Below are 27,882 nucleotides of genomic sequence, written 5' to 3' on the forward strand. Positions count from 1 at the left end.
TCGTCATTGTCTATCAAATCAAATAAATCAATATATCTTTGCTACATACATCAACAACAACAAAACAATGTTTTTGAGTTTCGACATTCACTTGTTGCATATGAAAATATCCTTTGCATTGCTTCACGACATCACCACTATCCACGGTGACAAATTTGAAGCCCTACATTCCGTGTAGTCCCAGCCATAACAATACATGACAGTTTTATGCAGGACTAATGTGCTCCTCTTAATTTTGCTGCTCCCAAAAGGAATTGGAGGGTCCTGTCAATGACGAATGCAGAAACCATGTCTCCTACTAGAACCTGGAACACCAGCAAACGGTACTGGAGAAGAAAGAGAAAACAAAAGTATTAAAACCTTATTTTAGAGATGTCATTTACAAAGAAAATGAACAGACCATTAATCAATCATCTCTACAGAAGACTACTTGAGATAAAATTTCTTACCATTTGATAATTATAATTGTCTAATAAAATTTATCCTGCATCTAATTGTAAGTGAATTGAGAAGAAAAATTTTGTGTTAAAGTAGGGCTCTGCATGAATATTTCTTGCACATCTACAACCGAAAGAGAAATCTGGACTTAGAAGTTTGATTGATTTTTTTTCTCTAAAAGTGCTGGACATAGTCTTTATCCATTCATACCATTTCTTTGCTTGTTCCAGAAATGTAATTCTGGAATGTTTATTCATCATATTTGTGGTTCCACAACATACCTCTCTTGAATAATGAGCAGTATTTTATAAACACAGCTTTCAAAACATTAAACCAACTATATTTTTAAACAATCAGGATCCCTTATTTAGAACTTGTGATTGAATTTTTGGAGTTAATGATGATAATAATAATATTCAGCATTAAAATAGCATTTAATACAGTGCTTTACAGATATATTTTTTACCCCTGTCATCTGCTTGCTCGCACACAATGTATGCACATTCTCCACTCCAGGGGGGGGGGGCATTCTACAGATGCCATTCTACAGACGCTCACAATCCTAAGCAAATGACATCAATGTATGCATCCTACTAGGTACACATTTAACACCTGGGTGGATATTGGCAAATGCAGACTAACGTCTTGCCAAAAGGACGTTAGTGCCGGGCTGGGATTTGAACCCCATACCTTCTGATCTACATTCCAGTCACTTATCCACTAGACCACAACACCTCTACGAAGTGGATTTAAATGCAACATTTATGCAGGAGGTTCTGAACAACTTGAACCCAATAACAAAATAAGTGGGTATAGAATGAACTTTGAACTATGAACTTACATCGGCCGTGAATTCTACAATTTCAAACTGGTCGGAGATGTCTGGGAGGACTCCAGAGATGAGGGTGAAAACGGATATGGTAGAGAATGCTAGACTGTATAGGAGTGGCTTGTTGTCCCTCAATGACTCCATGAATGGATGACCCTAGGGGTTGGAAAACAAGATATACATTAGATGTTGCTTACAAGTATCGGCTTGCATGGTGATGTAAATATACAGTAGGCTTACGGTTGCACCATGTGAGAGAGAGAGAGAGAGAGAGGGGGGAGCATTTGGGAGACCTGACGACAGTAAGTCAACCTGCTTGAAACGTCGAGCCACTCCTACTACCCACCCTCTCCAACTGCCGCAATAGTTTTCCCTAGAACTAGAAGCTCAAGAAAGATTACCAACAGTCTTTTTCAAGAATTCCAACAGTCCTTTTCAGGACTACACACACACTCAAGAAAGAAAGATTACCGACAGACATTTTCAGGACTCCCTAATCCTTCCCCGTCTCTCTCACATGGTGCAACTGTAAGCCTACTGTATAAGATATACATTTAAAGACATAGGAGAGAGATAGAGAGAGAGAGAGAGAGAGAGAGAGAGAGAGAGGGGGGAGGGAGAGAGAGAGAGAGAGAGACAGACATGCAGGGATGCGGGAGAAAGAGAGATAGACAGCTAGACAGAGGGAAGAGAGATGACTCTGAGATTGTAGTAGAAGTAGTAAGCTTACCTTGTAGTTGACAGCAAATGTGCTTATCTGTAGCATCATAGAGAGTATATAGACTGTGCTGTTGACCAGGTTGGGTTCAAACTTCTTCTCTAGATCGGGAAACTCTGACTCCCTGCAAAACATTTAGAATGGAAATCAAATCAATCAATAACCAGGACCTGCTGGCCCCTCCCCCTCCTCTACCAAGGACAATCATCCAACAAAGAGCTAGCCCCAAGAGACAAGTTTACCCCCTAGGACAACCATTCTAAAGTACTAACCCCCTATAAGTACAACAACTGCATGTAACGCTATGAGAGATGCCCCTTAGGCAAATACCTGCTAGGACAACAACTGTCCAAAAACTCCTCATTGCAGTGTTTCAAACATCCTTCATCAAAGATGATTTTGCTCATTCCACAGAGTTAAAGCCATAAAGTAGTCAGTGTTCATGTGTATTGCATCATAATTCGCTGACACTGGATTTGGTTGAATTACCAATTAACATGTCTGTGTGTGCGAAGGTCTCTGAAGCAGCGAACCCGTGGTTCTACCCCAAAATACTACAACTTGCCTATATCTCGAGGGCCAGGGAAATTTGATATATATGATGAAATTTCTATACGGTATAAGGCTAGGGGACAGTGTATTACAAAAGACCAGCATGTTGTAAAAGTGAAGTCTTGGTGACTGACAACACCTGTTCGTGCGTAAACACCAGAATGGCGTCAAATTCCCAATTCAAACCCACCACTATGCGTCTTTCATGTCCAAGATTAAAAGTTGTCCAAACGGGAGTTGTGAGAACCTCATCCTGCTCAAATTTTGAAAACTAATTACGCCCTGAATTTTTATCATCAGTTTTAATTACTGACCTGGGAGGCGACCTTTCTTTTGCTTCCCGTACGAGGTACATCATGACCATAAAATGGACAGCAAACTGAGAAATGACCGTCAGGACAGTATACACATTGAAGATGTTTGGTAGAGGACGACTCCTAGATAATACCTTCAATGGCTATCACCATCACAGGAGAGAAAAACAGAAAACGGTTAACATATGATTGAGAATCCATTCTGTCCTGTCAGAGTAACATTTATTATCTTCTGTTTTTTTTAATTACATTTTACAAAATATTCCCAAAAAATAATAATACAGACGTACATTGACACAAGCTTTAATTCATTAGCATGGCTGAGATTTGAATCCTCAAGATCAAAACCTTGGATTGAGAGCCAAGTGAAATGAATCACTATACCACGACACCTTGTCCCATACATGCATATCAGTGTTGTCGTCTCTCAGCAAAATTGAGTGGTCATGTTTATAATTTGTTTATTCTTCTTCACTACATGATCAATTAGTCCAACAAAATTGGGGCAGTTTATTAGAAAATGCCACTTAAAATTGGCACTTACACATTTCTACACATAAAAGACTGACAAATGATGATGCAAAGTGCTTTGATTAGCTTAGCAAAATGTAGTAACACGAAAAGATGCCTCCAAAATGCCAAATGCATAATTGTTAAAAATCATAATTATTATAGAGGTAGAACCACAACAGTGGGATATGGAGCTGGGAAATTCATAAATCGATGAGGCTCAATGTTAGCTCACTTTCATTTTCGTATGTCAAAAAAAGACTTACAATTGACAAATGTCACTCAATAAATATGTATTTTACATTTTTGTGCTACTACATTTCACTATTAAAGCTACTTGAGTTACTTGAAAGTAGAAAGGTAATATATAAAAGTTATTTTCATTATCAATATCACCATCATTTATCAATATCACAACTGACCTTTGACCTAGATATAAAGAGGAAACAACCGGCCAATAGGAGGCCTTGCAGCGTGGCCTGGGCGTCGCTGAACTTGATGCCGTCCAGATAGAGGACGCTCTGACTGTACGCTAGGATGAGGGCGTTGAGCGCTAGAATCTTGAACATTTGAAGAGTGGTGACCAATGTACAGCGGCCTTGCTTAATGATGTGACATACTGTGGAGATATGGAGAAAGGAACTCAGTCTTCTTTCATTGCAATAGCCAACATGAAATAAATAATAATATGGTTATTTATATAGCACCGGTATCTGCCAGACTCTGACGCTCATGTAGCCGAGCTGCCAAAGTAACCAGCGCTAAAGCATATCAGGTACCCATTTACGCCTGGGTGGAGAGTGGCAAATGTAGATTAACGTCTTGCCAAAGGACATTAGTGCCGCAGTGGGACTTGAACCCCGTAGCTTGTGATCTGCACTTGGGTGACTTATCCACTAGTCCACAACACCTCTACATAACATCAGACAGATGAGAAAAATTATATTAAGACTCGGTCTGCTTTTATTTCTCCCCTTCTTAAGACTAACAACAGACATCATGTACTTGTCATAACAAATCCTGCCCATCCTGCTTTTCCACAGATAAAATATATGTACGGCTAGCTTTTACCCTAGTTTGAAAGCTTATTTCTCATTATCGAGAAGATAATCAGAACGTCAGCATTATGGCTGAATGGATCATTCGTCAAACTGTACAAGCACAGACAAGGTATAGAGATTGATTTTAAAAAAATAAAAAAATAGATCGAAGATCAAACATGTTTTAGAAATACAAACTGACTTTATCTTGAAAGTAAAACATTTAAGAGAGATAACTGTGTTCAGAATAGCACACATAACAGTTTTAGATAAAGTTTAACATGAAAAATCATATTTCTGAGGGGTCTCTGGACTCATGATCAACACGAATATGAGAGCTAATATAACTAGATGGAACTTCGACTGCACGCAGTCGAAATGATGCCTCCGTCATAGAGCAATTTTACAAACCAAAACAGAAGAAATTGTTCAAATTCAAGTTCAATTGTAATCCATTAACAGGTTCTCAGAATATCGTGATTACAAGCAATTTCTCATATACATATATGACCCTTTGATCTTTGACCACATGACCCTAACATCTACTCAGTTCATTGGCTCTGCAAGATGTCCCGAGTTAAATAGTAATCCATCTCTCAGTTCTAATGAGAATGCGTTCACAAGCTATTTTTGCATACATAATGAGCCCATGACCTTTGACCTTTGACCTCATGACCCAAGAATCTACTTAGTTCATTGGCTCTGCAAGATACATACATGATCTAAGTTTGGGAGGAATCCATCAATCTGTTCTAATGATGATGCGATCACAAGCTATTTTTGCATGCATAATGAGCCGCATGACCTTTGACCTTGACCTCATGACCCAAAATTTAATCAGTTCATCGGCTCTGCAAGTAACATACATGACCTAAGTTTGGCAGGAATCCATCAATCGGTTCTTGAGATAACGCGATCACGAGCTGTTTCAGCATACATAATGAGCCCTGTGACATTTGACCTTTGACCTCGTGACCCCAAAATCTAATCAGTTCATTGTCTCTGCAAGATACATACATGACCTAAGTTTGGCAGGAATCCATCAATCGGTTCTTCAGATAACGCGATCACGAGCTGTTTTTGCATACATAATGAGCCCTGTGACCTTTGACCTGTGACCTCGTGACCCCAAAATCTAATCAGTTCATCGGCTCTGCAAGATACATACATGACCAAAGTTTGGCAGGAATCCATCAATCGGTTCTTCAGATAACGCGATCACGAGAACGGGACGTACGGACGGACGGACAACCCGAAAACATAATGCCTCCGGCTACTTCGTAACGGAGGCATAAAAAGGAACTCACCACATTGCACTGATGATAGCTTAGAGGTGAAAGGCGATGCTATACTTGCATCTCCTAACTTGACTACTTGAGCTTGATCCTGCTCCTCTATCTCCTTCATCATGGTATTCAACTTTTTCTGTTGAAGGTAAAAGAAAGATTTTCTGGTTAATAAATCGTTGTACAGTCAAACCTGTCTACAGCGACTGCCCAAGGGAAACAAAACATGTGCTTGTTGTAGACAGGTGGTCTTTGTAGACAGGTTCCTTTAGTACATGTTTCAATGAGATACCATTTTTCAAGGGAAACAAAAAATGTGCTTTTTGTAGACAGGTGGTCTTTGTAGACAGGTGGTCATTAAAGCAGGTTTGACTGTATCTGACATTCAAGAGATTTGATGGATCCAAATTAAAAATTGCTCTTCCTGTCAATCCCAAACTTACAATCTCTAATCTTGCACAAAACATTAAACATCGATTGATGGAAGTATTGCTCTGTGTATAAACAACATGGCTTTTCAAAAATACTGATTTCCGGTCGTGATTAGCTCCATGACAACCCTTTTAACACTGGTATAGATTAATTTTACACTAGGAACAGTTAAATAATCTTGAAACCTTTAGAATTATCCCACGATAAATACAATATCGCTAAGGGTCATGATTACGTTCATCACAACCCTTTTTTCACACCCGTATAGATTCATCTTGCACTGGGAACGGTAAACAACCTTGAAGCCTTTGATATATCTACTCCATGATAAATAAAATATGGTTGTTGTGATTGCCTTCATGACAACCATTTTAACACCGGTATAGACTGATTTTGCACTAGGAATCGTTAAACAATCTTGAAGCCTTTGGGATATCTATCCCATGATAACTACAATATCAGATGATGGACCACATCTTGCAGTGCAGCGGAACGGGTTGCACAGACGAAGACCTGGCCCTTGTAAATGAGACAGCCATTGCAGCCATCAGGCGACGGAAGAACTTAATTTAATTCAATTTAATTTAGGAACTTGACATTAATCTAGATCTAAGGAGACACGAATGAACTAATACAATATTGCACAGGGAGATGATTTGTATTGTATAAAAAGAGCAAACCCATTGCCCCCTGGAAGCGGGTGGTACCTGTATTAAACCTATGGAGAATATGACAATTTGGTAGTCGATGGCTTAATCAGGGCGACTATCAACAGCCAATCAGTACATACGTACCCTAGTGAGGTCTTCTCCCTTAGCGAAGGCCCTCTGCCTGGCTGCTCGCCCCCCTCCGCCCCCATGCCGGCCCCCGCTGTGATGGGAGGCGGAGGGTATCCTCTCTGGGCCAGAAGAATTCTTGAGTTGTTTGTTCTCCCCACTGGTCTCTGCTGTCTGAGGTTCAAAAAAGAAAAAAAAAGAAGAATATTTAGGCAGAATTTTGCCACATGTCTTGGCTTTGTTATCACTCTCCATATTCCTAACCAATGTTTGATGATGTTAATTTTGATTTGTTACCCGCCTGCTATCAAAGAAAGCATGTATATGCTTATGCTTGTAAATAAACAACCAGAGGACCGACGGCTTTAAGTCCTCTATGAGGGACTTGGTTATGAGAATTAATGCCTTATCAAACGGCACTAGCGTTTCGACTTGGTTTTGAACCCGGAACCTCCAGGTTATGAGACCACTGCCCTACCACTGAGCCATTGCGTAGTACACAGGACATTTTGGCTTTCGTTAAGGAACTCAATGCCACTAATAACAACACAATGTGTCTTCTATCTTTTGGTGTAATAAGGTTATTCCCAATGTACCTTTAGATTGTGATAATCAATGTGGCTACTGATGAAATTCACTGTAATACTGCTCATGTAAATGTTATCAAGGATGAGCTTTATGTATTAGTTTAATACATAAATATGCTACAAAGACACTAAATTTGCAGTATTGAAGAAATGAATAATCTGGTTCGATGGCGTTGCAATTGGTTCATTTCTTACATCAATCTTTGTAAATTTACTGCAGAAAATAGAGGTTTAAGATTCAGTAAGAAAAACTTTAACATAGGGCTTGGATTTGAATCCATGTACTGACTGCAAAGGTCATTCTCCTAACCATATTCATTAACCGTATATCAATTGGCAATTGATAGTGGTTTCTTCAAATTCATTTTCATCATTCTTTAATTCCTTTACCTCTTCTTTGGGCCTTTTCTTATCTCGTAAAAACCTCTCAGGAACATTTGAAAGAAGAGCAACACCTGAAATAAAGAAAAGGATAGAGAAAAAAGTTTTGAGTGCCTGATATGATAAATGACGATTCTGTTTCAGTTCAACTTAGAGCATAAACTTGAGTTCTGGTAAATATAGAAAACAAATTCTCACAGAATCTAACAAAACTTACACTGAATGTTCAAGATTACAATAAATGACATGTGCCAAACAATTTCGGTATAAAATGTATAATGGCTGAGTAATAAGCATAGAAAGATAAGGAAATCCGGGTAATAGGCCCGACACCATGTGCTTAACGCAGGTCACTATGTGCAAGTGGGAGTTGTGGTTTTTATCGAAGATGATGCCAAGCAAGTTTTGTGCGTTTGTTTTTATTTCACTGGTTTGAACAACCAATCTACTGAAGGATAAACAATCCAGAATAAATCATAGCAATTTTCTCTAAAAATATGACTCCCATACCATAGCTCCAGATTAGTTTTAATTCAGAATGTCATGCCAAAAGTCCACAGTGATTACTACGTAAATGTATGAACATGTAGGTACAGCTTTAATACTATATACCAGCTAATGCCCGTTTAGAATTGCAAGGGTCTAATGATTTCAAGTTTTCTGTATTTAAACAGGAAAAAGGCTGTTGGATTTGTATGCCTTTATGTCATTAACTTGATCAAACTCACCAACATGTGCATGCTTTAGAGCTCCCACGTCATTGGTACCGTCTCCGCACATAAGAGTCGTATATCCAAGACTTTTCAATGTGGTAATCACATACTCCTGTAAAAAAAAAAAATTAACAATAAAAATCATAATAATAATAATGATAAAGACATTTATAATGCACAACATATCCACAGAGAGGGTACTCGAGGTGCTTACAATGAGCTACATATAAACTATACTTAGAAATAATTATGCTTTCATTACATTATGCATGGTAAAAAAAGATGATAATAGTTAAAGTTGGCCATTAGAAAGTTTCAGACTGGCCTTGAAATTATTTACTGATCTACAGGCTTCAGTGTGTTAGGAAGGCCGACTCATTAAATGTAATAAATAAAAGATACACAAAACTATGGCAACTGATAATGCTCATTCTCATACCTGCCAACCTTTCAAATTTAAAATTAGGAATCCCTCAAGGTAAAATTAGGAATACAGTCATTTTGTATACTCTTCACACAGAAGTTTTCAGAAAAAGAAAGGAATCTAGGATCCATAACATTAGTTTGAGGGCCAAAAAGTAGAAATCAGTCCTCTAAAATAGAAATGGTTGGCAGCTATGCATTCTCATGAACTCAAACAACAAAGCCATGGCGAACATGGACAATCGAACAGAATGAAAGTATATACAGAAAACAGAAACACTTTTATGTACTGCAATTTTAAACAACAGAAGTTGGAGCAATTTCACATTTTGACTTGGAAAACAGTGTTATGGTATTTCATAAAAACAGCCACACATTTTCAATGATTCTATCAAAACTTGATGAGAATAATCACGGATTTGAGAATTGAAATATAAATATAGAGATGTATGTTTTCTAAATTCACGATAAAAAAAGTAGATTCAATCAATTTTGATGAAATAAATCCATTTAGGGATTCACAGCACAATTAAAATAGGTAAACCTCACCTTTTGTTTTGGTGCTACTCGAGCGAACACTTTTACTTTGGGTAAGATTCTGTTCAGAAAAGGTAAATTGGTGGTTTGGAGATGGGTGATGGCCTGAAACGAAAGAGAGAGAAGAAATATATACCACCATAATTAATAACAAAAATATTTTGTGTTTGTAATGTACATTCTGGTAATATATCACGACCTCACACAAGCTTTGACCATGCTTCGTCTGTCTCGAGATCCAGCAGAAATTATTTGTGCATAGCACAACCAATATGAAACAGAATCCTATCAAGGTACAGACTCCTATTCTGTCCACAATCTCAGAACTGTCTATACCTTACGTCCCATCAACATGTCTACGATAATCTTCACAACACCTTCTTACCATCAATCCCTGAGCAACTATTAAAGTCCTATGGCGACAGAGCACTGGCATGTGAAGGCCCAAAACTTTGGAAAGCTCTCCCAGACATAGAAGTCTTCAAAAAAATTGTTCCAAACTTATCTTTTTGATTAGTGTTACCATTGATTGTAAATTTCATTGGGACTGAAATGCGCTAAAGAAGAAATTAACCAAGTGACAAATATGGATAATGCAAATACAAATATGTACAGATAATACTTGCATCAGAATTAAAACTATACGTACCTTGATATAAAGTGTGAAGGGAAGTAAACAATTGTTTATAACATGTGGTCACCAAGATCAATTACTAATAACCTTTATTTCCCATACACTCTCTAAAAAAAAACAACAGTACTTTTATCTTTTCATCTAATAAAATTACAACCTTGATAGAAATTGGAAGATGATAATGATACTGCAAGGAAGACTTTCTAGAAAGATTGTTTAGAGGTGTCATCAACAAAAAATATTTGTCGTCGTTAAAGATAGTGAAACAATCCTACCTCTCCGGTGAGACAGAGATCTTTGGCCAATAGGAGGCGCTCTTCCTCCCGAGAGGGGATCATGGGATACGTCACGGTGTCGTCGATAGACTGCCAATGCCATTCATCAGATTCTGAAGAAAGGTGAAAATAAATCATCAGAGAAGGCATGCATAAATACATGTATACATGGATCTCTTATTTCGAAACTGACTTTATATTCTATGAAAGCTTTCTCAATGGCAAATGGATAAAGTTCAAAAATGGAGAATTGGACTAAGTTTCTTTTACTGTATAAACAGTATTTTTCGTTGGGTTTTATTTTTGCAATTTGTGTGAATCACTCATTGGTCAAAAATTCAACAACATTTGGGTGTTAACCCCAATAGCAGGTGTTGTCAATCACCAGGATCAGCTTTCATTTTTATGACCAACAGACCTTATGTAATACTCTGCATTTTTCACCCATCCCCGAATATAGTAAAGTCATTATCCTACATTGCCCGTACCTGAAGACTCTCCAAGAGACTACGGGGGGGGGGGGGGGGATTTCTTGATGGGACCACCGGTTTGCTGAGTGCCGAAACTTGTACAACCATTAATGGTTTTTCCACCAAGTCTGGTGTAAGCAAATCATGGCCTTCTGCGCATGAAAACTGAAGACCATCCCCTTCAACTTAAAATGACATAACCCTAAAATGTACATTACATACAATAACAATACTGTAAACAATGTTATTTTCGGGTGATTAATTTTTCACACTGAGCGACCGCAAAACATAATCGCAGGTTCTTAAATTCGCGCTGCACGCAATTCAGCACGAAATCAGCGAAAAATTAATGTACCGTTAATATTTCTGCGATTACAGTAATACACGTAGTGAAATCATGAAAGGGAAAGATAGATGAATTACATGATATCCACCAGGGCAGCTGAAACTTTGAACACTTACCATTTTCAACAGGTGGCTTGAGGATGAGGGTGTGTGGTTTCTTGGTGAAGTGAAGTTCCTTGGCGACATGACAGGCAGTCAGAGGGTTGTCACCGGTAATCATGGTTGTCTGTTGGTGTTCCACAAGAAAGGAATTTAACAGGATTAGTCCATGTTATGGAGGTACTGGCATGAAGCTAAAACCAATCCAAAATATTATGACTGACAAGATTTCCTGAAAAAACATATTTAAAGCAAATACCACCCTGTGTTTTTTATTAAGAGCATTACTTGAAAGGGTTGTCTTCGGTAATCAAGGTTTTTTGTTGGTGTTTCACAAGAAAGGAATATAACAGGAATTATTCCATACTGTGGAGGTACTGGCATAAAGCAAAACCAATCCGAAATGTTACGACTAACAAAATTTCCTAAACAAACATAAATGCCGATAAAAATAGCAAATACCACCATGTTTTCGACAAAGAACATGTATCTGCCAAACAGATTGTGATTTTAAAAAAAATATCAGAGGAAGAAAGTTATATACTTTTTACGATGATAATATTAACTTAAACTTTCTTAGGGATCTGTCACAATTTCAACCTGTTGGAGGCGTTTTAATATCGGTTTAGCACTGACTTTTCCTTGACTCCATCCCAAGTTTTCTTAGGGAGTAGCATTCAATGGGCTAAAAGACATTTAGACACAATTCAACCACAGGATAAGACTTTTTAATTTTCTACATATCATCTTTGACCCAGCAAATAGTATGCCTGAGTTAACTCTGGATTGGCCCTTTGGATAATGTGCCAAATAAAAAAGGTGCGGTACCAAACATGTTAAAAGAATAAAGATTACCAATGATTAAAGGCATCGTTTAACAATGTTAAATCTAAAATGAAAACGAAAAATTTTATTTCGATTTCCAATCTTAAAAGACAGGCAATCGGTTTGTAAAAGTCATGGGATTCCTGACTGACCTAAAGGTTTATAATGATTGTAGCATGAGCTAAATCCAGGATTTTGTTTTAGGATCTAATACAAAGTTACCGGATCCCTTTAATGCTTACATAGTGAGATGCATGCTGGATCTCTTTGATGGCTGCTTTCGAATCAAACTTCAGAGGACAGGAAATGATGACAAAACCAACGAAACTGAGGTCTTTCTCGACGTCATCACGAGACAAGTCACGCAGCTATGGACAGAAAGAAAAGAAGTTGGAAAAGATTATATGATATTTTAAGTTTACAACTGGGTACACCGAACTGGGCCACTGATTTCTAGCATACTGTACAGAATGCAAAGTGAGTGAGTCACAATTCCACCTATTGAAAACTAGATTTGTGCGTTTAGGGCTGAAATCTGTCAAAAACATTTGTTACTAATCATATTAGGACATGGTTATTAAATTACATGTATATAGAATACATAAGCATATGTATTTTAGGTCTATTCATCTTTTCTGGTCAGAACGGAATTGTTTGTTTGGGTCGATCCTAATGGGATGGCCTCAGTTTAGAAATTCAGGTTTGCAGCCACAGGGCATTACAACAATGACAGTTACATTAAAAGGACAGTTTCTTGCTAAGAGCAATTCCACTAACAGACATAAAGATAATCACACAAGCATAAAAGGGGTTTCATGTCTGAAATTCAGGGGCAATGTGGCGATGACAGCTGCAACGAGAAGAGCGACTTCATCCAGGTTCTAAGGCCTCACCTGTTGTGAAGTCATGTGTCCTAGCTTCCTGTGTCCTAGGGCAAGAACCCTGGCACCTTGTCTGGACATCTGAGAGTGAACCTCGTCATAGTTATCAGGCACAACGGTGAACTGGAAAGTGTGATCAAGAAAAAATGTATATCATTGAGGTATAGGGTTAACACACGAGGTTTTTAAACATGGTCATTACCATGTAACATGATTGAATTATACATAAAATTCCTTTGACAGTGTTTATGATAAATTAATTTAATATAGGTATTGGTTTGGTTGGTCCTGTCATGAATGACATCCTGTGACCTCAACAGATGAGTGAGGGATAATCCAGTAAGGTCTTTGACTTTATATATAAACTTCACTGTATCTTTTCCTTGTCCTCTTCTTCTAGATCCTTCTAATTCACTATAATAAGAAAGTATTTTATACTTTTCATGTCTACTAAAAGGAATCAATCTTGATAAGAACTCATGGGAATGTGATCATGGTGTCATCATCTGCTGAGATCCTGAAGGGGGTTGGCTCGTTTCCTTTCAGAAATAGATTGAATGCCCTTCAGGCTCTGAGCAGACAATATAACTTAAATGCACAGAGCACCTGATATGCCTCCTCTGCTAAAGCTGAGGTAACTTCTGATACCATGAAGCCTGTAATGTGCAGATTTATTATTATAATCATTAAGTACTTGGCGTCACCTGTGCCTGGAGGGTGAAAGTGAACTGAATCACTGTAACCCTCGGGTCTCTCCTTTCGGTATAACTGATTGGGGCTGTACAGGTGGACCACTACACCCCGGGGTTTCCCCCTACTCTTATACAAATATTGCAGTAAAACATGTCCATAGTATTCACATTCACATCATAAACCAGGGGGGGTGTTTCACAAACTTCCTAAGTCGAACTTAACTCTAAGTTAGACTTAAACATTATGGAGGGCCATTTGTAGCCTTAAAATAAGATATATTCAGAAGCAAAAAGTACTTTAGACTTTTCATAAATTCCACATCAAGAACATGAAATCTCCTTGATAAAAGAAAATATGAATGATTTGAATCAACGTTTTATGCCTTTAAAAATAACTTTACATAGCTTTCCATAATTGTTAAGTCCAAATTATAGTTAAGTTTGACTTAGGATCTATGTGAAACACCCCCCAGGGGTCAGATAAGTCCTTCCACCGTTCCCTTACCATGGCTCGAAGGGTCTCTGGTGCCCCCTTGACCGAGGCCAGATAGGTGCAGTCCACCGAGCCTTCCCAGTCGGGGGTCTGGAGGGACGCGATGACCGCCATCCTCTTGAGGGCACTAGAGAAGTGAAACCGCTGGACAATCTTCAGCGGCCGACTCTGGATGCGATTGGGGATCACGACGTCACCTACAGAGAGAAGTTATAAGAAGGAGTTACTGTAATGAGAAGTACAGTCAAACCTGCTTTAGCGACCACCTGTCTAAAACAACCACATTTTTTGTTTCCCTTGAAAATGGTTTCTCATTGAAACATGTACTAAAGGAACCTCTCTACAAAGACCATCTGTCTACGAAGACTACTTTTTGTGTATTCCTTTGGCGGTCACCTTAGACACGTTTGACTGTATAACAACGGCACAAACTTTCTTCTTGCGGACAGCGGATGATATGACTTTCGGGTATAATAAAAGATGGCTAAGCTCAAAGAAACCTTGTAACCTATATCACAAAGTGGTAGTTCTTATTTATCTTAAACATACCCTCAGAGTATGATTATGTATTACCATCAACCACTGATAAGATGTGTACTTGGAAGAAGGGTTCAAACGCAAATTTCTATCAAATTTCTTAGATTTAAAAACAGACAAGTTACCTATAGAATGCCATGTGGGTGTTTCACAAAGACTAAGATCAACTTAAGTTGGACTTGAGCTTTGGCAGGCCCTTAAAAAATCTTGAACCAGATGTAAAATTAGTGGGAAAAAACCTTAGAAATTATGATCTTTAGATTAAAAAAATGTCAATATAAATAAAAATGTGAATTCTGTAGATTTGTGACGTTCCTTGAGAGACCAATGATGAGGGCAATCAGTGGCATGAATGTCCTGCCATAGTTAAGTACAAATTAGAGTTGATCTTAGTCTTTGTGAAACACTCCCAGGTCTAGTAATTTATCCTATACCTATACACAAATTGCATTTTCAAGTGATTGGTACATTTCATCAGAGTCTTACCTTTGGTCAGTGTCCAGTCCACAGCGGTCAGTGTGGCCTTCTCCAGTGGATCGCCCACCAGGGTGTCGTCCAGCTTGGCCAGAGAGTGACAGGTAGCAAGCACCTGGGCAGTGTCCAGGGGAACGTCGGTGATGGAACATAGCTTCTCTTTACCCCTGTCAGGTAGGAAAAAGGTAAATAATAATAGTGTTAGGTTTAACTTATACAGTCAAACCTGCTTTAGTGACCACCTGTCTAAAAAGACCACCTGTCTACATAGACCACCTTTTTTTGTTTCCCTTGATAATGGTTTCTCATTGAAACATGTACTAAAAGAACCTGTCTACAAAGACCACTTTTTGTGTTTCCCTTGGGCGGTTGCTATTGACAGGCTCGACTGTACATAAAAATCTAGAGGTACCTGTAAAGCTCCGTTCAGATATGAAGTAGCAAAAATGTGGCGTTTTTTGTTTGTTTGTAATGACGTAATGTGTTATACAATTCACATTTTGTATCTTATAACAGAGAGCTCAGTGAATACACGTAGGAACTTTCTTGTGCATAGTGCAATTCTTTTACATGTTAGCAAAAACTGTCACATTTTTTTGGTTGCATCGGTTTTAAACATGCCAGATCTGAACGAACCGCAAGGCATCATCTTGTACCATGTTTATTGATTAAAACAGAAATCTTTATTAAAGATTTCTGTTTTTGGTGCAGTGGGGTTTTTATTCTCCAAGTATACACTGGAGTAATACTTGGAGAATAAAAACCCCACGGCGCCAAAACATCGCATCTACACTCCATATGTTTTGTATATATTTCAAACCCACCAATATCAAACAGACAGATTTCATATTGAATAGATAAGAAAGCAAAATGTCAGACAGAGTAGTGAGAACATCTAGCATCCATCTTTTAAATTTTCACAGAATGCTCTTTCCCCGAAGAAAAGCTAAATCAACTATGTTAAATATAAACCAACATATTGCAAGAGACACCCTACTGAAAATCCATAAGCAGAAAATAACTACCCTTATTTTGATACAAAAGGGTATTTTTTTATGCATAATAGTGGCATTTCTAACGGAAGGCAAACTAATTAACAAAAAGAAGAATAATATGCATTCTATTAGTAGAAAAGCTATAATATCTAATGTCTGAAGAAAAAATAATTGATCAACAGAGAGAAGATCGAAATACTTACGGGAGACCCGCAACGCCCTCTACCACCAGGTTATCACTGGTCAGTGTTCCAGTCTTGTCAAAGCAACAGATATCGACCTTGCCTGCAAACGGGATACGGAACGGCTCTGTGCAGTACACACCTGTTTAAGAGGCAGAAAGGAGATGACGTTTAAAGTTATAACAAGAAAAACACGGTCCTTATATATGAATACAGTACACAACTCTAGACAAGAAGGATTTTATATTTCTCTTTTAGCATTGATGATTTTTTGCACAAAACAATTGAAAACCCGTTTTTTAATGATTAAAAACAAACTTGATGACTTGGAAAAGTGTTCCTTTAAAGCCCCTCTGCATTAGTTTGGCCAGGAGGGATTAAACCACCCTACAAGGTCACTGGCAGGTGGTTACCTCATCAAATCAGCTCTCAATTAACGTAAAAAAAGGGAGACAATGGGGGACCAACGGTCACCGCTTAGGCATTGCTGGCTGTATAGAGGGCGCAAGTAACTCCCACCACTCATCCTCTCCAAGCGCTATAGTTCTCCTTAGAACTATAAGCTAAGAAAGATAACCAACAGTCTTTTTCAAGACTACACCAACAGTCCTTTTCAGGACTACACACCCTCAAGAAAGATTACCGAGAGTCCTTTTCAGGACTCCTCAATCCTCCCTCTCTCTCACATGGTGCACCCGTAAGCCTACTGTATAAGTAGCTTGTTCGTTCGTAGCTATATAGCTATATAGCTTTATAGTTATATAGCTGTATAAGTAGCTATAAGTAGTACAGTGGGGCCTTAAAGGAATTTACCTAGTCTTGTGAGTGCCAAAAGCGATGAGTTGACAGCCAGGGAGAGCTCGATGGGGAGCTCTGGGGGTACGACGGAGGTGAGGATCAGGGTGCACTCCAGGAAGAGCTTGTACTTGTTACGATCTGGATCCTTGGTGCCTGCAGGATGAACGGATGGAGACAGAGGGACGAGGAAGAAGAAGAAATAAGTTAACAAAATGAGCACTTTGACCTCACGACCCCAAAATCTAATCAATTCATCAACTCTGCAAGATACATACATGACCTAAATTTGGCAGGAATCCAACAATTAATTCTTGAGATAACGCGATCACGAGAACGGGACGTACGGACGGACGTACGGACAACCCGAAACAAAATCTGAGTCAATCAGAATCAATTACAGTCAAACCTGCCTTAGTGGCCGCCTCTCTATAATAAAGGCCATCTGTCTATAGTGGATACTTAAATTGTCTCTCTATGTCTAGTAGGAAATGTGTATTGAAGAACCTGTCTAGAAAGGCAACCTGTCTACGGTGGCCATTTTTTGTGTTTCCTTTAGAAAATGGTTTTTCACTGAACATGCACCAAAGAAACATGTACTTAATGACCATTTTTCTTGTCTCCCTTGAGCAGTCCTTACACGTGTATACAGGTTTTGCTCTATTTCTTATATTCCTATTGATTTTAATTGAACCTTCTGAATGTGTACTGAATCACAAATTGAAAAGGCCCCATCTTGAGTCTATTAAAGCCTATCTGCCCAAGTTTGGCCAGGAGGGATTAAACCATCCATCAAGGTCACTGGCAAGTGGTTATCTTAACATAAGAAAAAGGGGACCACGGGGGACCAACAGGCACTGCTTAGGCATTTGTTTTCTATATAGAGGGAGCAAGTAGTTACAAGTAGTACAGTGGGGCTTTAAGTTGGGGTTATAGGACTATTTTCTCACCTTCTATCCAGACGTAAGAAGCAGCAGCAATGGCAAAGATGAGAAGGAAGAGGATGAAGAGGAATGTTTCTAGATTGTTGGCCGTCACCCGCTTCACTCCATACAGGATGGTGCTCAGCAATTTGCCCTTGGAGAAAAATTAATAATACTTGAAATTAAATACCTTAATTGTAATATAATGATGATAATAATAACAATAATAATAATAATAATAATAATAATAATAATAATAATCATAATAATAGATGAGGCCCATTTACACAGCACAAAGACCATTTTGAAAAAACATTTTTCTTCTTCTTTTGGACTGTCATTTACACTACTTCAATAAACCACCTTCCAGAATTGGGTTTTCTGATTTGGGTTTTTCGTTGTGTTTACCTGCAGTTGCTTAGCAATGAATAACCACAATGTAAGAAAAATTGATGAGTTTTGCTTGCAGTGTAAATGCAGCTTCTGTGTGGGGTTCTGGCAAGGGCAATAAAAGTGATTATAATTATTGTCATCTACAGTTCAACTACATGAACCTGAGCATTCCTTGTAGAACTTAAGACTATTGTAGATGTAAATAAAATCCCCAAACGTCTCTCAAACCTATATGATTTATGATTGACGATTGTTTTACCTGAATGCTCAAAGTCCTCTCAGAGGGACTTGGTAACGAGGATTAATGCCTTACCAAATAGCACAAGGACATTGACTTCGTTTCAATCCCGGGAACTCTCGGTGACAAGACCACTGCTCTACCACCGACCCATCCTGCCTCCTCATATGGTTCATACTCCCAATAGAAAAGTTACCAGCTTTGAATAAACATTTCCTTTCTTTTAACGATTATTCTATTTCTAATCCCAAATATCAAAACCGAAAAGAATGTTTAATCATACCCATGTCATATGCCCATCATGTAATTACTTAGGAATTTCTATTGCTGAACCCCCCCACACTCACACATATTCTGTTCACATACAACATTGTTTGACTTACTTGTGAGGTATTAAAGCCAGTTCTCAATACGTATGCTATGCAGCCATTATCAGTAGCTGTAATGGAAAGATAAATAAACAAAATAGTTTCAATTGAAGATGGGGATTAGCAATCTCTTTAAATCCTTCTTATCAGACTTATCCTTCCTATCATCTAGAATTCTACTGTAATTCTCTTCACACACAATCAATATACCAAACTAAACATTGTACATTGAACACTAAAACGGTCAACATAAGAAGTTAAAAATGCTATACTGTACACATGTTATGCTATTTTGTAATAGTATTTGAGATTGTTGATTTTTTCCAACAGTTTGGGAGAAGAAAACAAAATAAAGTTAGAAATGCCCTCTTTATCTCCATTTGATATATATGTTTTGTATATGTATCATCTATGACCTTTAATGAATGAATTCATATGAAATTTACACAGAGCTCACTTTTTTTCTCAGTCATCAAATTCATATAAACAGAAATGTGAACACTTCTCTCAACTACAGTGCACACTAAAGTCTAATACAAGAGGAGTTTGAATTTTAATATGCAGCAATACTTATTGCATCCTTAATGTCTGCTAAGAAGCTGGTAGCCATTTATCAGATATTGAAGGGGACCTAACAAAAATTATATCAATTATACAATTGTATTATAGAATTGTTTGTAATTAGCTTTACTTCATAACATTTCAAATTTGTTTCTTTATTCAATGACCCTAGCAGTGGTATTTAAATGTTCGAAGGTACCAGGCTCGATTTCTGATTCTTTTTCTTTTTATCCTTTTATGTTATTATATAAAACTGTCTACACCTATTGTTATGTGTTTATTATTGGATGTCAAATTTCAAGTTCAAGTTCATATGAACAGGTAGAAACTAGATGTAGATGTCATCACCCCCCCCCCCCTCCCCCCCCCCCAAAAAAAAAAAAAATGGGGGGGGGGGTGAGGGGCTAATGAAATCGCTTAGAGTTCACATCCCATTTCATTGGGGTTGCAGATTTCATACCTTTGAGTCCTGGACCTGATTTGTTGGGAGGGGTGTGCTGTACGACCTTTGTACCTCCAGATAGAACGTGGAGCTTGGTGTCAAACTGAAGGTCCAGGATGTGATCCCCTTCTAGACCCTCTACTGGCTCCTGTCGGGGAAATGGAAAAAATACATAGTTTAAGGGGGAGGTAGGGCCATTATTCTGCATCCACAGCTTTGATATTGTGAAAAATCTTCCGTTTCCAACTCTATCCACTGAAACTCTGAAGAAACTTGTGAAGATTCAACTATATAAGTTAAGTATCTTCCTAGCCCCCTTCCTAGAGAAAGAATATTGAGATAAAAAGACTACGTTGATGTGATGTACCTTCATTTGTGGGACAGACTCTCCAGTCAGCATGGACTCGTCCACAATGCAGAGACCCCTGAGAAGCAGAAGGTCACAATTCATTATCGTGTGATTCACAGTCTGCCAACTTGACTAGACCAAGAGACTAAATACATACCAGGGTATTCCACCATTTTGGGCTCTTAGAAGAATCCCCCTAGCCCCCTTCCCAAGGAAAGAATATTGAGAAAAGATTGTTTTGAAATCTGTACCTTCAACCATGGGACAGATTCTCCAGTCAGCATGGACTCGTCCACAATGCAAAGACCCATCAGAAGCAGAAGGTCACAAGTCATTACCACGTAATCGATAGTCCACCAACTTGACTACTAGACCATAACACTAATACATACCACAGTGTTCTTACATTTGAAGATTCTTAGAACTCCTCTTCCCCATCAAAAAACAAACACACAAACAGAAGAGAAAAATAGTTTGTATTTTTTTTTTAAAGATCTTTTTTTTTACGTGACTTACCTTCATTTGAGGGACAGATTCTCCAGTCAGCATGGACTCGTCCACGATGCAGGGACCCCTCAGAAGCAGAAGGTCGCAAGGGACAGGGTTGTCGTTCTGAGACCGGGTGATGGAGCAGATGTCCCCTGGGACCAGGTCGCTGCTGAAGATGGGGCGCCACTTGCGGTTACGATACACCTGGGGGCGGGGGTTGGGTAAGAAAGAAAAGTGGTGGATCAGTGGTGCAAGAGTATGATGTAGAGCACAGGTTTTCCATCAGTATCCTGATAATGTACCTACTGACAATGCGCATACTTAAAGATAAAGTTGAGTTCTGATGATGCGATTGCAATGTAAAAGAAACGGTGTGGAATCTATCAGAAAAGGTTGATCATCTAGTATGTAAGTATTTGTGTGTATTGCAAGGTTCTGGAATCATCAAAATGATAATAAATTTGGCCAAATCTTGGCAAAGTTACAAGCACTGTACACAGAATGATGTATATGGGACTACACAAACACATGGCGAAAAAATCCTACCCGGATTTTTACGATGTTTCATGTCATATTTAGAATATGAAGGCATTTGAAGAGCCATGCTTTTCAGGGAACATGTTTAATCTGAGGTTCTTCCACCATTCAATAATAACAATGATAACGCTCACAAATTATTTTTCACCTCTTCCCAGAACTCAACCTTCTCTTTAAGGCTCAGTCAAACACGAGGCAGTAGACTAAATAGAAACTAGTATTTCGAAGCAAGTATTTGCTGCTGCAGGTTTTTGAAGGAGTTTACAGCATCATGTCTGAATAGGGATTTGATTCTGGTTTTGGATCTCACTTTTACATTATCTATAATACTCCCATGTTCACATTATTAGAAATATATTAAATGCTGAATATCTTACCTGTATCATATAAGGCTTGTTCCCCATTTTCCTGATTTCTGTCAGGTTGCGGAGCTGTTGATGAACCAGAGTTGCCTCAAAGGTCACCAGCATGAACAAAGTGAAGACACTAGTGAAAATCAGAGACAAAAATAAATGTTTTTCAAGAATCTGCTTTGTAAAACAAAAGTATTAAACAGATAAACTAGTTACAAAGAATCAAGATCACAACATTTCTCATTGTCTGAATAGGATAGAATACCGGTAAGGGTAAAAATATACATTGAGATAGTGGTACGGATAAGATGGAGAGAATAGTACATAAGATGAAGAAGGGGTGTCAGAACTGCAGTTAGCTCAGTTATGCATCAAATCAAATTGGTACATTTTAACGTTGAGATGAGGGAGGGAGGGAAGGAGGGAGGGAGGGAAGGAGGGAGGAAGAGTAGGCAGGTATTAGAGATGGACAAACAGAAACATATAAAGACAGAACAAGGAATATAAAGATATAAAATGATGACAGAGAGAGAGAGAGGGGTGGGGGTGGGGGGAAGGGAACGGGAGAAAAGGAAAATGAGAGGACAAAATACAGACAGCAAGGGAGAGAAAAGAGAGAAATTAAAAGAAAGTCAAAGACTGAGAAAGTAAAACGGTAAAAAGATTGAGAGACAAGAGAGAGAGAGGGAGGGAGGGAGAGAGAGAGAGAGAGAAAGGAAGAGAGGGGGAGATATATACAGACAGAATGATAGAAGAAACAAGGGACAATTTTCTTTTTATAACTTACCTGTAATACCAATATTCATCAAGGCACCAGAGGGCCACACAGAAAACTTGAAATACAAAGAAAGGTGCTGTGGCCCTCTCTAAGAAAAGTTCTTTGAACTCCGGAGGGTCCATTGCCACCCTGTATATGAACGAGACACATGATTTTATTACTTTACATTATTGAATGATCAACATTATTGAATCAATCAGTATATATACAATGTAAATGTCAAGGGATGTTATATACCGACTAATAATATGGTCTTCTTAGCCCAGCTTAGTTTCATCAGTATTCATACTGCTCTTCCCGAGTCCCCAGCCAATATCTCAGCAGTGCCAAATACCAACCCAATACACCTATGTTAAACGGGACCTTGCCTAAGGAGGGGAGCACATAGCACAACTTAACCCAGGACCTCTTGTACGAGTGTCATAGGCATTTGAATTGTATAAAGCAGTTGACAAGACATTATTTCTTTGTTAATAGCTCAAAAAATGCTTGACAATGATTTTTTCTTCTTCATATACATCATTCTCCTACAATAATACATTTTAAGTGACAACAAACACAGAGCTGCCAACCTTGTGCGACAAAAAAAGGAATCATGATGGCAAAAAAAAAGGAATTCATAAAAACGAAACTTACAACCACGCGTGACACACTTCCAATGCAGAAATGTTCATTCATCATGCTGTTTTTTTCATACAAGCAGGAATTTTTGTTGGTGGATATTTTGGTATCGGCATTTCATTCTTTTTGAGAATATTTTTCTTTTCAAGTATGTGTTAAATTTAGTTTTCTGTTGAATTTGTGATCACCATTTTAGGGCAGTTGTTTGATGTGCGGTATGTAAAAAAAAAAAAAAAAAAAAAAAAAGAAATTATGAAGAAAAAACGTAATACCGTAATTTGGAGGAAAAAACGGGAGTAATTCCGGCAAAAACGGAATGGTTGGCAGCTCTGCAAACATATATAACTGCACCATTTTCCATTTACGTATTTTCCTTCTGAAACATTATATCAATCAAATCCTTGCAAACACCACTCACTGATTGTCTCCAAACTTCTTCTTTGTCTCGGCAACCTCGCTGTCATCCTGGTACCCCTTCCAAGACTGGTAGGTCTTGAGGGCGTGGCTGACCGGGAACTCCACCGCCTGGAACCGCTTCTTCTCCTCTGCATCGTAGACGTACTTGGCCTTCTGGAACATAAACCACAGATCTCGCTTCTCCGTGGTCGGGTGCTGCGGGAAGACCAACGGTGGAAATGGTTAAAGAAGAATTGGGGGGAAAATGTTTCAAAGGCTAATTTGAATGTTCAGGAGACCTAAACCCTTCTGTGCCACAAATTGTTTAGACAGTTGTCGTAAATTGAAGACGTTTGGATTCCACAAGGAAAATCAAGTAATTTTCAGTATTCAATTGAATTCAATTTAACCTGGCTTATCTTCAAGCACCAACATCTTAAGACCACCACTTAATCATGAATAATATCCTACCAAACAGGAGCAATGTTGTTTTTCTAGTTTCTTCCTGAACTTGGAGTTATTCTAAATTAAAATTGGGGCAAGTATAAGTCAACTTATAAACAAACTTATAAACAAATCCTTAAAAAAACACTTTGACCCAAGACTTAGACTGTTTTGTTTCATAATTAGAACGAGTACAACAAACATGAAAGGTCAACTGTCCACTGTTGAATATTCCTCTTGGTCAGCCAGTGGATAGACAACATTTAGTTTCCCTCATCTTATCAAATACTGCACACTCCTTTCAATGCAATATTCAAATCACCCTTTTCTGGTATATACTTTAGTGGAGATCTTGCATACACAGGACTGTGCAGCATTGAGTGCACTTGATCTTGAGGCCAGTGGCCAGGGGTCATCAGAATTACTTACAATCTCCGTGTGGAGCTGGACCAGTTCCGGATAGCCATTGTTGGCTGTAGGGACAACCTTCACCCAGTCTGCGTCAAAGGGATTGGATTCCTGCAGGAAAAGAAGAAAAAAGGGGAAAAATGTCCTCAAAAATGGATTACGCTATGATTTTCTTGATGCATTTTAGTTAATACATTGACTTTGCACAGAGACTTTCACATTATGAGCAATAAATCCTTGGGAAGTGGACAACCCAGCAAAATAGACGGCGAACTAGGGTTATTTTCTCACGGAGAATCCATTTTTCGCATCGCCAGCGGGCGGTTCGGTAAACCTAAACCTGCAGAGCGCCGATGAAAAAAAACATCCGCGAAAAGGAAAACAATTCTTATTTTTGAGGGCGCATATTGTCCGCGTTTAAAAGAATATCCTCGTTTTTTTAGGATGATCCTCATTCTCGTACCAGCGCCCCTAGATCTAGAGTAAAGGAGCCCGTTTTCGGCCACTTAAGACAAAATCCTTTTTTTAGGACCCTTTACTTCCTATTTATTATCATTTTTTGTTCAAATCATGAAGCAAATATTATTGTTATTTAAACAAAAAAAAAATCCCAGAAAAAAATCACGAATTGCCATGACAATATTCATTTCAATTTTCACTGTTTTGGAGCCAGTTATCGGCCGAGCGTTTTAGTTTACGGCCGCATGTACAAAGTCAATAGGAAGCGCTCTTCCGCGCTGATGTACAGCACAAGCGGGCGGAGCAGGTATCCAACGCCGGAGCTCCCGAGTGCTTGCCTGGCCGAAGACAGGCACAGCGGTGATCGGAAGTTGGAATCTGAATTAGACAGAGATATCGTGTGTGCGTTGCGGTGTGCGGCTGCATTGATTTAATACATGCGATGAGATACTTTTGAGCTTGCGACTAGCACAAAATCGGGCTCTAAATCTGAAAAATACTTGAAATAAAGCTCATTTTATGGTACCCATATTTCTTACAGACACGCGTAAAATACTCAATTTTTCAAATTCGGGTAGCGGGACCGCCGATTACATCGCTAAAATGTGATATTTTAGGATATATTTTTCATTGCAAATGTGGTTCTTCAGTGACACTGGCATGGTATGGTATGTGTGGGATATGTGTTATGCTATTATGCGATGTATTTTAGAGTGATTTTACCTTGCATCCAACCAATCGGCCGAAAACTGGAGCTGGCCGATTATCGGCTCCTTTACTCTACTGATAAATAATCAAAATCAAGTTAGACCTATTGTTTCACACAACTCAAGTAGAGTAAAGGAGCCAGTTTTCGGCCACTTAAGACAAAATCCTATTTTTAGGACCCTTTACTTCCTATTTATTATCATTTTTTGTTCAAATCATGAAGCAAATATTATTATTATTTAAACAGAAAAAGAATCCCAGAAAAAAATCACGAATTGCCATGACAATATTCATTTCAATTTTCACCGTTTTGGAGCCAGTTATCGGCCGAGCGTTTCAGTTTACGGCCGCATGTACAAAGTCAAGCGCTCGCGCGCGCCGTGCGTTTCCGCGCTGATGTACAGCACAAGCGGGTAGAGCAGGTATCCCACGCCGGAGCTCCCTGGTGCTCGCCTGGCCGAAGACAGGCACAGCGGTGATCGGAAGTTGGAATCTGAATTAGACAGACATATCGTGTGTGCGTGGCAGGGTCCGGCTGCATTGATTTAATACATGCGATGAGATACTTTTGAGCTTGCGACTAACACAAAATCGGGCTCTAAATCTGGAAAATACTTGAAATAAAGCTGATTTTATGGTACCCATATTTCTTACATACACGCGTAAGATGCTCGATTTTTCAGATTCGGGTAGCGGGACCGCCGATTACATCGCTACAATGTGATATTTTAGGATATATTTTTCATTACAAATGTGGTTCTTCAGTGACACTGGCATGGTATGGTATGAGTAGGATATGTGTTATGCTATTATGCGATGTATTTTAGAGTGATTTTACCTTGCATCCAACCAATCGGCCGAAAACTGGAGCTGGCCGATTACCGGTAGGGTGTCTGATCGCGCACCCGATGTTGTGTGCTAAAATCTTTCCCATAGAGATTGCACACATCCCTATGTGGTCTACATGCATTGCGCGACCAAGCAAAATTGGTCAATGATTTTATGAAAAATTTGAAATTCAAACCTTTATAACAAATGATCCTGAAGGTGAAACTCAATAAATGTGGTGTCATATGAAAGAGCAGGTTTTTCTCCATATTCCCCATAGGGGGCCACCCCCGGAATTCTAAATATATCTTGCTCAAAACAGCGATTTAAACATCGTTTCCATGGTAACTCGGAGATTTACCAATTTCACGAACTGCCCCCCCCCCCCCCCCCCCCCCCCGAGGGATAAGTTGGGCCAGCTGTAAAGAATATATCCATGCACTTATTTTTTTCTCTAGTCCCAAGGGATCATTTGTTACAACAGTTTGAAAATACCCTTGCTCCACGCTTTGCATATCGTGCTGTGCATTAGCTGTGCAGCTTTTGAGCAGAAATTATAACTCTGCATGAACCACTTTTCTGTCCATTCTGACCAAAATGCTATGAATATTGCACAGTTTTTGAGGGGCTGTATCTTTTGATAGAAACATCGGTGAGTCTTGAAATTTGAAAGGTATTATTCTGATTACATTTTTTACTCCAATAAGGCAACAAAAATGGTGAAAAACGATCCCAAATTGAAAATTGAAAAATCGTTCAGACACCCTATTACCGGCTCCTAGGCTTTACTCTAGTCTAAGTGACAAGGTCACGGTCAGAGGCCTAGATCTAGACATAAAAACATCAGTTAACTTTTAACTCATCAAAACAAGATCATCAAGATAAGACGCAGGCTCAATGTCGCATATCTGTGTTGTTATCTTCCTATGTTACCACCCCCACCCCCTCCCCACCCCCACCCCATCCCATCAACGGGCCCGATCCCCGGCCCCGTCAACTCACCTTCCTGCAAGTGAGTGAACATCTCACGTGTATTGACCAATGGCAGAACAAGCAGACCAAAATTTGGACACATCCTATGGCTGCTAAAACGATCAATCCCGCTTCCAAGTAATCATTGACACCATAGACAATCACTAACATGTACAACCAAGCGATGTATATGAATACAAACGGGAATATATATCCATGGAGGACTAAAGGCCGCAAATTATAAGAGGTGACACTCTCAATTTGCTCTTCCATGGAAGGTGCCATATTGGATAAAATGAATTAGAAACATTTTTATTGAGGATATAATTAAAAAGTCTTTCTTATATCATATAGGTAATACCTATTGCAATTTATAAAAATA

General features: G+C 38.8%; 1 protein-coding gene across 1 annotated transcript; it reads right to left on the minus strand.

The window, feature by feature from the left end:
* LOC752457 (manganese-transporting ATPase 13A1) lies at window positions 1–27,790 on the minus strand. The gene is made up of 27 exons (XM_030997757.1): window positions 27,531–27,790; window positions 24,555–24,644; window positions 23,704–23,897; window positions 22,674–22,793; window positions 21,911–22,019; window positions 21,024–21,200; window positions 20,177–20,306; window positions 19,171–19,226; window positions 18,184–18,310; window positions 17,252–17,389; window positions 16,460–16,580; window positions 15,274–15,428; window positions 14,263–14,447; window positions 13,078–13,188; window positions 12,427–12,552; window positions 11,378–11,486; window positions 10,446–10,558; window positions 9,549–9,641; window positions 8,592–8,688; window positions 7,873–7,937; window positions 6,914–7,069; window positions 5,709–5,826; window positions 3,784–3,980; window positions 2,852–2,994; window positions 1,998–2,109; window positions 1,280–1,423; window positions 1–326 (listed from the first exon to the last, which is right to left on the minus strand). Exons 1-27 carry the CDS (start codon window positions 27,783–27,785, stop codon window positions 216–218), a joined length of 3,552 nt encoding a protein of 1,183 aa, XP_030853617.1. The 5' UTR covers window positions 27,786–27,790; the 3' UTR covers window positions 1–215.
* Window positions 27,791–27,882: the final 92 nt, after the last annotated feature.

The sequence above is a fragment of the Strongylocentrotus purpuratus genome, unplaced genomic scaffold (genome assembly GCF_000002235.5).
Source record: "Strongylocentrotus purpuratus isolate Spur 01 unplaced genomic scaffold, Spur_5.0 spur5_scaffold_4, whole genome shotgun sequence".
In the NCBI taxonomy this organism is placed as follows: Eukaryota; Metazoa; Echinodermata; class Echinoidea; order Camarodonta; family Strongylocentrotidae; genus Strongylocentrotus; species Strongylocentrotus purpuratus.

Coding starts and splice junctions, on each gene's coding strand:
- LOC752457 (XM_030997757.1), bottom strand. CDS start 27,785: ATGGCACCTTCCATGGAAGAGCAAATTGAGAGTGTCACCTCTTATAAT. Junction 22,794..23,703: donor AAGAAGTTTGGAGACAATCA/GTGAGTGGTGTT, acceptor GTTCATATACAG/GGTGGCAATGGACCCTCCGG. Junction 327..1,279: donor TTGTAGAATTCACGGCCGAT/GTAAGTTCATAG, acceptor TTTCTTCTCCAG/TACCGTTTGCTGGTGTTCCA.